This window comes from Morchella importuna, assembly GCF_003444635.1.
Source record: "Morchella importuna strain M04M26 chromosome Unknown Morimp01GS005, whole genome shotgun sequence".
Taxonomy (NCBI): Eukaryota; Fungi; Ascomycota; class Pezizomycetes; order Pezizales; family Morchellaceae; genus Morchella; species Morchella importuna.
In genome coordinates this window covers 851,364-868,877 of record NW_025763402.1, presented here as the reverse complement: position 1 = coordinate 868,877, position 17,514 = coordinate 851,364, and the positions used below count along the sequence as shown (strand labels likewise).

Genomic DNA, 17,514 nt, shown 5'->3' with positions numbered 1-17,514 from the left:
TTTTGGGGGGTTTTGGGGGCGGTAAGTATGATCGTGAATATTAATTAATTGAGGTTACTACAAATGCATAGTATAGAGGGACGCAGGGAGGGAGGGCCCTTTTTCTGCCTACTTGAGATACAACAGTTTCCTGTCCTAGGGAGCCCTGAGCTCAGTTTCCGCCTTATCCTTCTTTTTCCCTCTCCCTCAACCCCATCCCATACCCCATACAGCCCCTGACCCCATGTTTCCATCTCATCACAGTGCGTGCAGCAGGTGGTTGTTGAAACTGGGTCGAGGTTGGAGGTTGGTCAGGTCAGGTTAGGTTACTCTAACTTCTTACAAGCCAAACCATTCAATAGTTGGCTAGCGTTATCGCTTCCGCTTCGGCCCTACTAACGCTTTTTATCTAATCGGAAATCGGATCAGCCTTACATAACCAAGCAAACAAACCATGCAGTCACCTGACTGCGATTTTTGGGGAATATCATGCGCGCGCGCGTCCCGCCCGGCTTCCCGTGCGTGTGTGTGCGCCGCCGGGGGTCGGATGAGGGCTGCGATTCGTGGGACGGCCGCCTCTGTTCCGATCTGATCGGAAAGTTTTTTTCTTTCTTGCGTTTGCTTTGTTTGTGGGGGGAACATCCGCGGGGATGCTGGAGTGGGTGGGAGAGTGAGACAGAGTAAAAAAGGCGGGATGGAGATGTTGCGGATCGGGGCCATTACGGGTTGATATGTGTGGTGGGCTTTCTCTGCTTTGCCTTCGGCCGAGATGAGATGATGGAAGAAGAGGAAGAAGCTTACTTTGCATTCCTTCTTGCACTAATGATGTGGGAAAGGGCAGATAGAGAGTAGGATTAGATTGCGAACTCGTATCGTATCGCGTGTCGGAGTTAAAATGTGTTTCGGAGGCCGAACGAAACATTATTGCCTTATCGATATGGTAGCTACACATTTGCCGAGAGAGAATTGGAAGAGGCGAGACAGGGTTGCGTGATTGTTTATTGAACAGGCGCAGACAGGGTAGGTACTGGTAACTTGAGAGACGTTGTCATGGCTTGTGAGAGTGGAGACAGAGGTTACGAAAACGTATAACAAGTATCGTGAGGCGAACTACTATACCTACGTATACCATGTAGATAGATACCTGATACTCACTCCACCACCACCGGACCTCCGAGGAACAGATGTCGTCAAGATAGAACATATGCACCGGTACCCCAACCGTATCTTGCAAGAATCGGGAGACCGGTCATTGACCCTCAACAACGACGACGTCAATGATTGTCACAAGCCTTAACGGCAGTAGTTATAGACACTTGATCAAGATAAACATAAGAAACCAAACCGCAGCAGCAGCAGAAGCCCTTTCTTTCCATCTGAACGGCCGATCTTGCAGGACGTGATGGAGAGATGAGATGTCATGAAGCTTGGTATAACTTGCATAGGTCACATTTCCTTTTTCACTGGCGGAGATTGGTTGGCTGGCATGTTTGGTGGTAAACAAATAAACGAAATTAAAAAAGTGTCTGGATCCGATATGATACAGTAAATAGTAAATAGATACACATATCCGAATCCGGCCGGGGGCGCTCGAGAGATTGTTTCTGTTCTGTAACTTCTGTTTCCGGTGAGTGTGCTTAATTGGTTGGGTTCCACGAATAAACCTAAACCTATTTTGCGAAACAAATATATCTGTGGGATGTACCGGTACAAGTGCATGTACAAGCCACTCTACAGAATACAAATAGAAATGGAAACACACACACACACACACACACACTTCCACATCGATTTGTAACCTCCGGACCACCAAACATTCTCATAATAGAAACCGCACGCGTGGGGGGGATAGAGGTCGCACCCTTGCCTCGGAGGATAAGTTTTACAGGGTAGAGGAACGACTGCCAATGCCAAGGATATTATACCACCTACAGATGTTTGGCGGGATATGGCAATGCACTAACTGTGATGGGTTGAGCACTCTAGATAAGTAGAGCGAGATTGGGTGGTGGCATGGGTATGTATATCTCAATGATCTGCGACTCGGCGATCCATATAAGTGTCATGTAGCTACAGTACCGTATGTAGCAGCTTCATTTCATTGTTTCGGAGAGATCTTCATTTTCTGCTGGTTTGGATTTATTAATTGGTCGGCCCCCAATTAGTGGGGTTGGGTGCAAACGGCCACCTGCTCATGAGAGAGATAATATCGCGGGTTGTGTTTGAAATTCGTGAGGCGAGGGACGGAGAGTGGTGAGTGAGCCTAGCTGCTAGGGAGAGAGTGAAATAGAGTTCCGTATCCCGGTGGAGACATAGAGTATCTGTAATCTCTATGTGGCATGTAGGATGGATGGGGAGTTAATTTAATTTTGGGGCTTTGAGTTCGACTCCAGCCACAGTGTGGTGGGAGTGTAGTATTGGTGGATTTGATATGCCCGATTTGAGGATAATAGTGTGAAGGTTTTATTCATACCATACTCTGGGTACTCTATGTAGGTACCGGTAAGTTCATGTAGAGTAACTACTCTACTCTAGAGCATGGGCTTTTTATGTAGGTAGAGTTATAATTATGCACATAACGGCAGCATACTACATCATAGACTACAGTCCGCATTTCACCCCATTTGCGTGTCGGGTATTAGCGAAGCCCACCCCCCCAAAAAAGAAGACGTTAAACGTCTTTCTCGACGTTCGTCCAGTAGGTGTAGTTGAGAGGGGATGGTGGATGATATGATACTCGTCAGATTATCACTTACTCACCGAAGGTCTCATGACTATTGGTTCCAGTACGAATAAACAAAAAAGAACCCACAAACAAGTTTCGACGGAACGGCCTGGCCGCGCTTGCTCGCTGCACCGTGTTCATCCGACTTACTGGCTAGGGCGACCAATGATATCTCGACGAACAAACGAGGAAACACCCTGAAGGGTTCGTCGTGTTCGGAACTCGGCCATCATGAGAGAAGTGAGAGAGAGATGGACCATGGCTTACCCTGTGATTCGTTTCGTTTAGGTATGTAATGTAGGTAGAGAGGATTTTTTGTTTATTTCTCGCATTTGTCACCTTATGGGGGTTTTTTGCTACTCGTGCGGTTGTTTAGGGCAGGTGGTGGGCGGGGATGGGGAGTGGAGGAGCGGAGGAGGAGGGGGAGGTTCGTTGGATTAAATTGATTTTTCCCTTCATTTTTCCTATATCTTTCTTTTCTTTGGTCGCTCTGCAATGCCCTATGGATTGGTAGCTTCTTATGTAGGTATATCCTCCTCTCCTCTACAATTCTACTTACTCTACTGTGTTGCAGCATCTTCACACCACCACTACAGTATGTACTGGCATGTAACCTTAAGGGTGCCTCCCCTGCACTGTGCGTCAATGCATTAGAAAATTTTGCAATCTACATGCAACAGTCTGAAGTCGAGAGCTATGATGGATGTGGCGCGTGGGAGGCAAAAAAAATATTGGGTTCTCACTGTCGTAGCGGGATCAATTGGGGTGTGTAGGAAGAGAGCGAGAGTGCGCAGGCAGTTGATTGCTGGGGGTCAGATAAACCTAGTCCTAGTTTGACGTCTCTGCTGACTGCTCATATGACATGGATAATGTTTGACGAGGTCTAGCTCGCCCTCCCTCCCTCCAACGAGTTGAGAGTTGAGGAGCTGAGTTCGGGGAGGAGTAGGAGGAGGAGGGGAAAGAGGGGGGGGGGGGGGTGGGCGACAAAGGCGGGCTTGCGAAGCGGTGGTAGTAGGTGGTTGTCACGGAAACGGGGGGATGAAAGCTGGGGAGGGACAAGCCGATGATCATAAAGGGTATCCGACTGGTCCATTCCAACGGACGCTTGCCACGTCGACAGCGGATGTCAATGAGGGCAGGTACCGCCTGTAGAGAGTACTGTATGTACCGTAGAGTACCTTACGCCTAGTATGTACGATGTAAGTACGTACCTACTTCTGCCTGCCTGCCTCCATTATTAGCTATGCGGTTCTGAGAAGGAATAATCTCCCACTGCATCTGAAAATTTCCTTTCTGATGCCGTGAGCAGGTAGGTAACCCAACCCCCCACACCCATCCGGGCGTCCTTTTGCCTTTTGTTGAGAGATCTCGTTTCTGAAGAATTTACTTGCCATATGGGCCATTTTACGCGCTGCACGACGGGTTTTATTATTTTATTTTTACCCTTTTTTCAAAATGGTTATGGGCCGCTTAAAAAAATTTATTTTTTTATTTTTGACTTTCCGTATGTAAAAATCGATTGAATGAGAAACCTCAGTCACTAAATGTGAATTATCATTTCCATCCCCTCGCTCCCCCCAGTTCAACGTCGTCATCAAGACCGTTTTTAACCACAACCACCCCAGCAACACTTGCAACTATGTGTGCTGATATTCTTCGTGTTCCCTCATTCTCAAACCTCGTCAAGGGCCCGGTTTTGGACAAGTCTCGAAAGTACTCCGGCCAGCAGCAGGAGAGGTGGTTGAGGTTGCACTTTCCCTTGCACTTTCCCTGTTCTGGTCTCACCGGCCTTGAACCACACAACCGCGCGCAGTTCTGCTGTCTGCTGTGGATGGTCAACCCACACAGCTAAAGTAGCAGGAAGGAAGGTATGTAGGCAAGCAGCCCCGTTTTCTGGATTCGCATGGGAGATATGTAGCACACACAGTTCAAGCCTCAATTACCACTGTCCGATTCGTGGACGATCCAAGACTTTTTTTTCCTCCCCTCTCTGTCTTTAGTTCTCACTCCCCACACCCCCGTCCTCACGAAAAGAGGAAGGGAAACCAGACCCTTTCAACTGCACTACCCCACATCCCATTGGACGCTGGGCGTGGAGCGGTTCCCTGGTTGGGTTGTCGAGTGACTAGAGACACACAAGGGCGTGAACGAAACAACGCATCCACTGGTGAAATCAAGCAGGCCATCAAGAGTAGGCAGTTTGAAGCAAGCACTCCACCTTTCTCTCTTTTTTTTGCTCAGCAAATTATTATCACTGGACTCTTTTAATTGATTTATTACCCACCTGTGCCCGCACGGTCCCCGCACGTATGTATGAAGGGCATGTAGAGTAAGAGAAAAAAAAACTGCCCTGCTTTGTCTGGTTCTACAATTTTTTTCAATCGTCGTCACTTTTCCGCAGGTGATGCGTACTTTCTTTCACAACCTATCCCCTCCTCTTCTTACTGTCTACTACTCCTCCGTCCCCTCTCCTGCTTTCCCTCCAAGTGAATGCATCACTCACACATCTTCCTATTCCCTCCGTATCCGCCCTTCCACTGCAACTACTACCCTAGAGTTACTACTACTACCAATCCCACCCCATAACCCCTGTCAATTCTTTGGGTGGATCTTTAAGCGACTACTTTTGTAGACCCTCTCTCCCCTCCCACTAAACTACTCCCCATTATTACTACCTACCTTACCTATCCCCCTTCGCCTCTTCTTGCAGTTGGAATCCCCTTCCAGTTCCAGAAGCCCCAAGGTTACTGTCCTTAAGGAAGCCACATCCCATCTTCCTCCTGCGACCCATCGTCGTTTATAACTAGTCCAATCCCCCTCCACCACCCCCCCCTCCAACTGCTTGCTCTCACTGGATCTTGCAACCCAACCCACCACCCATATCCAAACACAGCACACCCTCTTCAATCATCGCCCATAGACATCACCGATACGTTCCCTTATCGGTCTGGCTGCTTGTTTGATTGCTTGGATTCATTGTTTCTACCTCGACTACAGCAGCAGCAGCAGCCGTCCGTGTACCATATTATATCCATCCATCGTCCCCCACCCCTCGCATCTCTAATCGATATCGTTGACGATACCGATACCGAGTCACCGTTATCAGTTTATCAAAATAGCCTATCCCATCCACCTCGCGTAGTTAGTATAATATTAAAGTTCTATCCTTTCCCCCCCCCCACAGCAGCAGCAACCCTTCTCATCTACCATCGAACTAGCTCCAATAGCTCAGATCTTTACCAATGGCTGTATATGAGGAACCCTATGTCGAGGACTACAACTCGGAGCTGTCTGAGGCCATCCCTCTGACAAGACGACAAACAACAAAGCGTGCTTCGGGTTTGTCAAACTCGATATCTGCTGATTCAACCAGCTATGAGCCAGAGAGTACAAATGTGTCGGATTCTGGATACTCATCACACGCTGAGGCCAGCACCCCAGGAGAGACTCCTCCACCCAAATCAGCAACACCAAGTACCCCATCAAGGAACCAAGCTCGACCCAGCCGCTCCCCATCAAATCCAGCACTCCCGGCATTCACTAGATCTTCAAGCAAGTCCTTCTCTCGTGCCCAGGCATCGGCGGGAACCGTCCCGCGGAACATCCCAAGCAGCTACAACACGGTGAGGAGGGAATACAGGGAGAGCTCGCCGTCAACGTCGACCGGTGGTGCGGATGATTGCGATTGTGCGGATTGTGGAAAGCCTTCAAAGCCTGTGACTAGCTCCCCAAGTAGAAACAGTGGTGCCTGGCCTGCTAGTGTCCCAGAGCACCCGTACCATGCTACGTACTCTTCATCGCCCTCGTCTTCTTCGTATGCTTCTTACCCGTATCCGTCAAAGTACGATTCAAAGTACGATTCAAAGTACGATTCAAAGTACGATTCAACGTACGATGCAAAGTACGATGCAAAGTACGATGCAAAGTACGATGCAAAGTACGATTCAAAGTACGATGGTTACAGCGAGAGTGCCCCAACCCACGCTCCGTATGCCACTGATCCTCGTGAAAGTTCGTCAAGAAGGGAAAGGTCGTCGACACAGTCAGCGATGCCTCCTCCCCCGAGACCATTGTCGACTTTTGCAGGCGCTTCAGCAACAACATCTTCGCACAGCCCAAGTGGATCGTGGTCGCAATCCACCTACAGCAGCTCTGGATATGTTGGACACTCCTCATCACCAGTTCCAGCGGCGCCGGCCCCATCATCAACATGCCCACCAACGTACTCGTCCTCGATGTATCCTCCTCCTCCGATAGACACATCTGTGCATTCTTCATCCCACTCATACGACTACTCGCCCTATGCTCCTCCGTCAGCATCTGCTGCTACATATGGACATTCTTACACTCCTGACCCATACAGCCAGAGCCCAGTTCCACCGGCACCAAACTACTACCAGGAGCCCAGTTACCACTCGGACAGCCACCACTCGGACAGCTACCATTCTGACAGCTACCACCAGCCTGAGTATAGCTCCCTGCCGCCTCCACCCGCGTTTACGGGCCGTAGAGGTAGCATGCGTGCCTCGGCAAGTGCAGCTGTGCTCGACTCCAGCGAGTACTACACCCAGCCAGAATACACTCACCCACAGGTAGCGCAGCACCGCGAGCGCCGCTCAAGTAACCGTGTCCACAGTTCCGAGAGGCCCTCGTCATGGTACAGCCAGTCACAGTTCCAGGATGTTCCCAGCAGAAGCGTTTCCGTTCCTCCGGCCCAGTCAGATCCTCAGGCCGCTCAGACATCGAGCCGTAGAATGGCAACGCCGCAGCCGATTAGGAGAAGGGACAGCAGCAACTCGCAGGGATCGGGCTCGCACTCGTCGAGACTCCCGTCGTCGCTTTCTCGCTCGATGGAGACTTGTGCTATTGATGATGAGCCGCCTTCACGTTCATCACGCCATGGCCACAGCCATCACCGTAGCAGTGGGTACTATGAGCATCATCAGCATAGTGCTGTCACTCGTAGGGATGCGGGGACTTTGATGCAGAATAGCCACAGCAACCGTAGCAGCGACTCGGGAAGCAGTGGGTACAGCCATGATAGTGGAAGGGAGGAGCTGGTTGTTCTGGATTCGGATGAGCCGTTCACTATGAGGTACCCGGCGGGCGTGCCGGTCAAGTTGTCGCTTAATGGTGGCCACTCTCCGAGGACAATCTCTGTGGGAAACAAGAACGAGAACTTTGAGTATTCAATAGGATACAAGTACGTCCAGCAGAGGCAGCAGCAGTTGCATGCTCAGCTGAGTGGGGGAACTGATCACTATGATCGCCGGACAACCAGCGCGGATTATTCACATAGGAGTTATGAGCGCCAGAGAGTTTAGGATTTTATGACTGTTGGATGATTTATATGAGGGAAACAGGAAGAGCATCGGGGTTTGCTCGCTTTTTTTTTATGTCCGGTTTTTGACGATATGACTGTTCTTATATATCTCCTATGTTTTTGGGCGGCTGGTATTTGTTTTATATTTTCTTTTTCTTTCCTTTGTTCGATAAGATCATCGGACTCATACTTGACTCATTTTGACACCTTGGGGTGGCGATTAATCCTCTTTTCGGCAAGGTTATCTTGTCTTCCCTTCCCTTCGCTTTTTACAACTATTATTACTAGGGGGAAGCAAAAAAGGAAACAGGACTTGGCGGCACTTCCTGTGTTTGTTTATTATGTTTTTATATCTTTTTTCGGCCTTTATTTTTTCCCTTTCTTCTCTTACTTTCTCCTTACGGTTTTTTGGCGAAAAGAACGCGGTTTCTTTAGCCCGGGGGACCTGGGTACTGGGTTGGGCGCGGTTTCTGGCTGGGTTTTTTCTTTCCGATATACCTTTCGTGTACTTTTTTTTTTTCTCCCCCCGCCCTCAATCCTCCTCCCCGTTTTCTTCCTCTTTGGATATTCCTCAGCAATAGTGCGAGGGTTGAAGAGGGGGACGAGAGGGTTTGGGGGCGGGGGTGGGGGGGGAGTTTTACGATTTGGTCTGTTTTTTGATATCAACCACATTTTATTTTACTTTCTTATATTCCAATATGTGGCCGCAGCAGAAAGAATGCAAGGAAGGAGTTTAATGAAACTGCCCTGGAACGCATCTTGGCTTTGTGTTTTTCTCTCTAGATGGGCTTCGCGGTGCGGGTTGCTTGTACTTTCTTACTACTTACTTACTACTACTACTATTATATTGGAACGGCCCCCCCCCCCCCCCCAAACCAGCTTGGAGAGGGGGACAGAGCCGGGAAGGAGGGCCTGGGGAATCCTTTCGAAAACAAAAAAAATCGGGGAGAAAAGACCGGAGAGGAAAAAAAAGATTGGGGATTGTTTTTTTTTTTTCGAGTCGCTCGTTTGGTAGCCTTTGTTTTATCTCTTTTTTTTTTTTAGTCACGGGTGTGGGATTAATGATCTGATCACGCTTTTAACGCTTAACGCTTAACGTTTTTTTGATGAATGTTATGGATGTCATGTCAATCAATTATTATTATTATTATTATTATTTTATTAAGCTTTTTGGACCGTGCTGTGGGCTCTGTGCGCGCTTGCCTTGGGTTGCTAGTTACATGGTGATTTACATTAGCACTAGGTACTATAGCTCTAGCTCTAGAGTAGGCAGAGGATCATGGAGGGGAGTTAAGCTTTCAGGGTGACGGTGACCGGTGGCGGTGATCATGTTAGTTACATATGTAAATACAAATACCTAGGCAGCGAGTGACATGTCGAGGCTTGGGGCGGTGATCCGGTTTTTCGGGCGGCCCTATCATTTCCAGTAGCTTTTTGGGGGTACATGGCCCAGAAACCCTTAATGCAGATGTAAAGTATATGTAGTGTGGTGTTACTCTACTGCCTCCGTTACACAGGTACCACCTCGCCGCCCAGATCAACGTCATGAAACAGAGCTCGGGGTTTATAGAAGTTGTATGGGTGCTTGGCCTTGCATGGCCTATATCTACTGATGTAGGTACTGTAGCTGATCTGCATCCGTACCTCTAGATACTACGTAAACGCTGTTTCTGCTGTTTGGTGGAGCGTTGTGAGTAATTGTAATTGTAACTAATCTGTAATTAATTGCGTTACTGCTGTCGTCTTGTCTTGTCTTGTCTTGTAGGTAAGTAGGGAGGTGCTGTTTGAACATGTTGCAGATGTTTGTCTTGGACCTTGAGGTACTGTGTCATATCACTAACCTGCGCATACATATCTCTCCGACGTAGGTATTCACATACCTCAATTCACGCACTCACCTCACCTCACCTCACCTACCAGCTCCTCCTCCTCCTGGAATCCCCGCTCTGTATGCGCACGTATTATAACCGCAACCGCAACCGCCGTGTTGTGTTGTTTCATTATATTAACTTTTGTTTTGCTCACCTGCTTACCTAGCTGCCTAGCTACTAGCTTGCTAGCTAGCTATCCAAACTGCAAACACAAACACAATCCACCCATTGGGCCTGGGCACATTACAATACTAGCCGGTGAATCACCACCCACTGGCATTCACCTACGGCGGAAACAATTGTTCCCGCCGGCGCTACGCTGCGTCGACCGCCCACCCACTCACACACTCATCCAGCTACTAGTGGTGGTTGGTCGTAGTGGTGGTGGTTGAGGTGTTTTTTTTTTTCTTTCCGGCGTGGCATGTCATTGACACCTCTCAACTCCCCTCCTCTACCAACACTCCATCATGGCCTCATCTCACGTGCAGCCCTTACTGCAGATCTGCCCGCCTTGCACACCCCCTGGCGAGCGAATGGCTGCCCGCCGAGATTCTGGATTGGCGGTTTTGGGGTGGTACGGTCGGGGACGCGACCCGCGAACTGAATCCTGGGTTGGGGGTTGCATTGGTGCTGGGGGATTGCGGTCTGGACTGGCGGCGCATCTGGTGGTATGCAGAGTAGCCAGAGCTGGATGGGTACTGGTACTGGTACCGCTGGTGGTGGTTAGTGGGTAGGTACTGCTGGATGGGTACTGCTGGTGCTGGATGGGTTGGTTTGGTGGTGGACCTATCGCTATGAGGACTGTGGATCCGGAAGAGGTCCCTTTTTTTTTCCTTCTTTTTTTTTCTTTCTTTTTTCTTGCTTTGTCGTGGGATGAGAGCTGGGTTTGGGATGGGGTGGATGGGTGCGGTGGGGTGGGTGCGGTGGGCGTTTGAGAATCTACCCCGTATCATGTAAGTACCCTAGGTAGATTGTATGTATGCGGGTAATTAGAGTACTTGGGTAGAGTATGTTGAGTAGCTTACATAGCTGGTAGAGGAGAGGAGAGGAGAGAAGAGTGCTGTTCTGGAAGATCTGCAGCTGGATTATCCATCCCGCCACGTGTAGTTTAGCAAGGTGGGTAGAATAGAGTAGCTGGTAGAATACAGTAGAGTGCCCAGAGTAGGATGGTGTGGTGTGCAGGCAGATGTGGAGTGCAGACTGTAGGTACTCTGCTGGTGGATGGGTAATGTTGGGGTACATGGCAGCATGTAGGTGTCTATTCGTAGAGTGCTCTAGAAGATACTCGAGAGTAGAGTAGAGTATATAGATTGCGGAATTGGGTAGGTGTGAGTAGAGTATGTAGGAGTACATATATAGATGGAATTGGGTATGTGCAGCAGAGAAGATGCTGATCTGCTCTGATCTGCTCTACTTGGGATTGACAGAGTGGCCGTTTGATAGAGCTCTACTGTGCACTGCTCGAGTGATGAGCCGTGGAGTATGTACTCTACTCTACTCTAGACTACCATCCCTACTCCCCACAGATCTACATACTCCGGATCTACATCTACATGTATGTAGATACTCTACCGTTTCCGTTTTGCTAATACCTCTAGGTACTCTGCTCTGCTCTACTGACTCAACTCTACATACCTACTCTACCTACCCACCACGTACTCCCCTTCTAGGTACTCCCCCATTCACGGTTCACCAGAAAGACAGCACAGCACAGCACATAGACTCTCAACGCCATTCACGCCCCAACAAGCAGCCACATCACATCCACATCTCCTCTACTCTCCCCTGGGCCAATACGCCAATTCCCATCGCCTTCCGCGCATATCCCATATATCCGAAATAGGCATCGATACACCTACCTACCCACAGCACAGTAATCATTCCCGCCGAGTGCACACCCCCGAAACAGCCACCACCACCACCACCGCGTAGAGTGCCGGCCGAGGATATCATATCTCGGAACGCTGTTGTTCCTTTCTTTTCTTTCTTTCTGTGGAGGAGGAGCAGCATGCATATCCCATCCCATCCCATCCCATGCTGTACGTGTGCCGTGCCATGCTGTGCCATGCCATTGAGTCGAATCGAGTCGTGGCGAACCGGAAAAATGAAAAAAAGGGCAATGGAAGAGAAAAAAAGGGGGGGAGAGCCGGCATATGTAGTGTAATGCAATGTACATACAGCATTGAAGAAATATAAAAAAAGGAAAAAAAGAAGACAAAAGAAAAGCTCCACCGCGCTCTAGTACCCCGGTGGATTGACCCTCTGACTGACCCGCGTCCATTTCGGCACCTCTGTTGATAATCACACACCCGTTAGCCACCGTCACAACCATCCCGTCTCACCCCCCGTCCCCCTCATCCCCGCCCCTCGTCCCCGCCAACCACCACCGCCACACCACCCCCAACCAAGACAAAACACAAGAAAGGTAAGCCACTCACTATGCACCCCCTTCCGGTACTTCTTCGCATTGCGGTCAAACAGCGTATACTTGTCGCGCGGCTCCATCTCGGCCTCCGTCGGCATCTCCATCTTCCACCGCTCGACGGCCGCCGCAGTCATGCCCTGCTTTGCGAGCGCATTGTCGACGCACTCGACGAGGCGGTCCACGCGGCGCAGGCGCTGGCGGTGACGGTACTTTTGCATGCTCGACATGCGCCAGGGGATTTTCCTGTTGGTGGTGGGGGGGTTAGTGGGTGGTTTTTGTGCAGGCGGGGAGGAGGGAGAGGAGAGGGGGTACCAGAGGAGACCGCCGCTCAGTGGCTGCGTGGGGCGGAGGAAACCGAACATTGTGTTGGGATTGGAGAGAGGTGGGAGGTGGGAGATGGGTGAGTGGTGGGAGTGGTGAGAATTGACGTTGGAGGTGAGGTTGAGTTTGGTCTGGTTTGGTTTGGCTTGTGGGTTGGGTAACTTGAGGCTCTGGCGACCCCACTACACAATGATTACATAAGTCATGCACTTTCTTTTTATCGTGGGGGAGTTTGTGAAAAAAATATATATATCTCCAACCCCGCCACCATCGCCCACCACCAATAGATTAATCAATTCCTCTACAGACACCACCCCCCTCCCCCCCCTCTCCGCACCTATATATACACACAGAGATACAGATACAGAGCGCCGGGGAATGACCTCGCCGTAACAAACTAGTGTTTAATTGCTGGCTAATATACTCTCATTAGTCAGGCACTCTTTGAGTAGCACGCATGCGTCCCCGTCGCTCAGGTCACCGTTTATGCGTCGCGCGATACAGAGCACCGTCTCCCGGCGGCCACCACTCCTCCCCACGCGGCCGTTACTGAGGAACACCACCACTACCACTATTATTACTACTACTACTACTACTACTTCTACTACAACTACAGCCATAGTTGGCACTAATGGCTGGAGATCCTATGCAAGTAGCGTGAGCGGGAACGGCGGCAGCAGCAGCGACGGGAAGCAGAACAAGATGATCAACGACGAGCGGTGGAAGAAGCCCTCTCGAGTCAACTGGGACGGCTTCCGGAAGACCAACAAGCACTTCAAACCCCGCGGCAAGTCCCAAAAGAAGGGACAGAAGCAACAGGAGGAGGAGAAGGAGGAGAAGGAGAAGACGCCCCCGGAGGTGGAGGTGATACGCACGCTGGCCGACACAGAGTTGTCGTTTGAGCAGTGGCAGCAGATCAACGAGCGCATCGCCAGCTTCTCGCAGCTGCTCGACGAGTCGTCTGTTGCGCCGCCAGAGTCGCTGGGCAAGAACAGACTGGTGGACACGGCCGAGTACTGCACGAACATAAAGCTCTGGCAGATCCTGCTCAAATTCCGGCGCCGCCTGTATGAAGACGCGGGGGTGCGCGAGATCTGGGATGGCCTGCGGCTGCGGAGGATGGACCTGCCGACGGAGGGGGCGAGTGCGGATGAGCTGTGGGATGTGTTTTTGCGCTCGGCCGCGAGGGACGATGCATTCATGGATGTTGTGTGGGGGTATATACAGGAGCTTGATACCCGCGCCGGGAGGGCCTGGAACGGCGTCTACGATGCTGTTGTCGGTCGCTATCTCGTCACCGACCCGGTGAAGGCTAGAAAGTGGCACTACAACCTATGCAAGCGGCATGCCTCCAGATCGCTGCCTGAGCTGTTTGCGGAGGTGCTGGCCCTCAACCCGGACGCCCACCCGTACCTGCGCATCATCCATGCAACGACAAAGAAGCCGGCGGGCGTGTACACCACCATGATCCCGTCGCTGTGTAAGCTTGCGCTGCACCCTGAGGCCGTGCGGTGGCACCAGCACTGTCTGTCGTTTGACGACCTGCCCGAGGATACCAGTGCGGCGGACGAGCTGGTGTCGTGGGTGGCAAGGTACGGGACCATCAACGAGCTGCACCAGCTTATGTATTCGTTTGTAAAAATGAACGTGCCCATGAGGGAGAGCACGCTGACAAGTATCATTCTTGCGCGCCCGGACAAGATGGAGGCGCTGCGGTTCATCCTGGCCCGGTCGAACGAGTTTGACACGAAAGCCATGGGGGATCACTTTTGGGCCCAGGTCATCTCGAAGCACAATATTGACAAGGAGGATGTGTATCGGTATCTGTGCACGTTTGCCGTGGGACTGACTGTCGGCCGGCATACGGTCGAGGCGGCGGCGAAGAGGTTCGACATCGCGGAGGACAAGGCGGTCTGGCTGCTGACCGAGATTGGCATCAAGATCCTCGAAGGTGATCTCATGCCGCTGGACGTCAGTGAAGATGAACCAGAGCAATCTCCAATGTATAGAGATCCCACCGCGTACCGGCACCCACGGAACATGGCCGAGCTCTCGAAAGCTCTCCAGAGCCTAATCAAAGCAAAAGACTGGCAGTCCTTCGACGAGCTCCTGTCCAGGCCCCTGCCCGGCCCGCCCGACGCAGCGCTCAGCAACGTCCTCCTGCAGTCGGACCTTTCGCGCGGCCGCCTACAGGAAGCCCTCCACAGGTTCGAGCAGATGCGTCTCTCCTCGACCCTGATCTCCACGCCCTCCATCCAGCTACTAATCTCGACCCTCCTACGCCCCCGCCGCCGCGGCCACTACCCAAATGTCCAGCCATGGTACATCGAGGACGACACCTTTCTCGTCATGGGCCTGCTCTTCTCCCTCCTCCGCAGCGAGGTCACAAAGGTCGAGCCCCACCTCTGGGAAGAGATCTTCAAGCGCCTGGGCATGATGCGCCGCCTGGAGGACATCGAGACGCTCGCATTCGCACTCCTGGACTGGTACCACCCCACGCGCGCACCCGACACCCGCCGCCGCTACGCAACCGCCATCACCCCGCCGCCCAGACCGCGCCCGCAGACCGTCGCGGAGCTCGTCGCCGACGCTCCAGCGGCCCAGAAGAAACTAACACCGATCCGCCCCACGGAGGTGGCAGACATCAGCCGCCACAACCCCCTCAGGATCATATTCGACCATCATTTCTTCCAGTCTATCGTCGAGTGGGGCTTCCTCACGTACCGTGTCTACAACCCGGAGAAAATGCCGCTCATACCGCGGCCCCCGTCGGCGTTTGTGAGGCGCCTGCCGAAGCGCTACAAAGAATGGAACAGCTGCGTCCCCGTGTTTACGTGGGGTATTGAGCTGGCGCGCCGGCTGAGAGAGGAGGGCGTGTATGTGGACCCGCGGGTGATTCAGCGCGCGCTCCGCGTGCGGCTTGCGCCAGTGTTTCGGCCGGCGGATGCGCTGGAGACGCCGCTGAAGAGTAATCAGCTTGGTGCGGCGCTGCTGGGGTATTTGGATCTGGAGCAGATCATGAAGGTGGTGAAGAAGGCGTGGGGTAAGAGGCTGTATGAGGTTAGGATAGGCTGGGATAGGCATATAGTGCCGAATAGGAGGCTGTGTGAGTGTGGGAAGGAGATGTTTGTGGTGGAGGATGGGGAGAGGCAGAAGAGGGAGAGGGCGAAGAAGGAGGCGTCGATGAGGGCGCAGGTGGTGGGGACGGCGAGTCCGGAGGGGGTGATACTGAGGAGGATGAGGAGGGATGGGGGTGCGGGGGAGATGACGGGAGGGCAGAGGAGGGATACGAGGGTGGGGGAGGTACCAAGATGGCGGAAGAGGGATGAGAGGGTGGGTGAAGTGACGAAGGGGCAGAGGAGTAGATAGGGAGGAGGGAGCTCTAATTTGTATATATTGACCTTTTTTTCTCAGTTCTTCTTTTGACGCAGGGACAGGGTCCTAGTAGCTTTTCCTGTATTATATCCATATCCTTTTGGGGTTTTTCGTGATCAAGTTCTTTCTGTCAGGTGCATGCATTGGTCTCGAGAAGATTTCTCTGGCTCTTTCCCTCCATTGCTTGGACGATTGGAGATTAATCAATTGAAGGATTGAAGGATTGAAGGATGAGAAGAATGGTGATAGAGATGAAACAGGTCGTCGTAGCTTAACTTAGAGTTCCCAAGCAAACACACATTAGTATATCTTTATCTTCATTGGTTACAACCACGTAGCTGTTGTAAGGGGGTTTGACACATAATGTGCTAATGATCTGGCCTACATGTAGCTCTGGTGATCGACTGGTGGTTCTGCAAAGCGTAGAAATATATGTGCCTAGCTCTTAAACATATACGTTTTCTCCCCTCACTTATTTCATCTTCTCCATCTGAATACTTATGGCAGACGGGTGCTAAATGGTGTCCCTTTACCCTCTTGTCTCTGTCTTGTCTCATCCATTACAGGCGAATCTCCTTTATAATTATAAGGGCACAAGTGGGTGGCCCGTATATAGGTTCGTGGTTGCAGGGTTAGGTGTCCACCCAGCCCGCTCTACCCTCACTCCCTTAAGTATTACTTCCCGGCCATTGACAGTTATGCGGCGAGTAGTCTAGTGGTAGACTCCTCGTCTTGCTACACCGCGTGGGTTGAGCCTGAGCCACCATGACCGTCCCTTACCGGAAGGTCATGGGTTCAACCGTGAGAGCCTGTAGACGGTAAGAGGCGGATGGCCCCAAGAATTACTTTTTGTGTATTTATTGCCCGTTTTTTTTTTTTTCCTCCTGGGCATGTGTGATATCGATTGGAGCTCTAGAGCTCTGGCCGGCCTACAATTGCAGATTGAACTATCTTAGCTTCTCGCTCATTATTTTGGCCAGTATGTCTCCCCCATGTCGGGGCCTATAGGTCTTTCAGGCCATATTCTTTGATGAAGGATTGACAATGATCGAGGTTGTAGGTACACATAGGACGGAAGGTTATCAGGGTTAGGGTTAATATCTAAAAAAGAACCCCTTGCCCTCGTTTCTCTATCAGTCCCAATCGAAATAATCGAAGGAGCCATTTTCTACTGAACGCAGTTCTTGTTTGTTCTATGCTTGAGTTCCCGCAAACTATATAAAACGCTAGCTACAGAGTTCTATATTCCAAGGAAATGGCTCCACCTTTCAGGAAGAGAACGAAGTACGGTAATTACATGTATGCTGCGTTCAGCAGCTGAGCATACATAACCATGTCTACATGTACTACATGTAGTTTGGTCACTATTTTGAGTCCAATTGCAAGGGATAAGTGTATCCTTATAATTATAACAAGAAAAAAGCCATTTACTTACTATCTTTAATTCAATATATAAAACAATGGGCCTCTAGTTACGCCATACTCCTTGGAAAAC

At 51.0% G+C, this 17,514-nt stretch overlaps 3 protein-coding genes across 3 annotated transcripts; 2 read left to right on the top strand and 1 right to left on the bottom strand.

Moving 5' to 3' along the window:
• Window positions 1-5,946: 5,946 nt before the first annotated feature.
• On the top strand, window positions 5,947-8,028 carry LAJ45_02765 (uncharacterized protein; the record flags this gene model as incomplete). The annotated part of the gene is made up of 1 exon (XM_046112356.1): window positions 5,947-8,028. The coding sequence occupies one exon, from the start codon at window positions 5,947-5,949 to the stop codon at window positions 8,026-8,028; it is 2,082 nt and encodes a 693-aa protein (XP_045974482.1).
• A 4,108-nt stretch (window positions 8,029-12,136) lies between these two features.
• Window positions 12,137-12,685, bottom strand: LAJ45_02764 (uncharacterized protein; the record flags this gene model as incomplete). The annotated part of the gene is made up of 3 exons (XM_046112355.1): window positions 12,137-12,189; window positions 12,337-12,566; window positions 12,636-12,685. 3 exons carry the CDS (start codon window positions 12,683-12,685, stop codon window positions 12,137-12,139), a joined length of 333 nt encoding a protein of 110 aa, XP_045974481.1.
• Window positions 12,686-13,130: 445 nt separating this feature from the next.
• On the top strand, window positions 13,131-16,013 carry LAJ45_02763 (uncharacterized protein; the record flags this gene model as incomplete). The annotated part of the gene is made up of 1 exon (XM_046112354.1): window positions 13,131-16,013. One exon carries the CDS (start codon window positions 13,131-13,133, stop codon window positions 16,011-16,013), a length of 2,883 nt encoding a protein of 960 aa, XP_045974480.1.
• Between the last annotated feature and the right edge of the window lie 1,501 nt (window positions 16,014-17,514).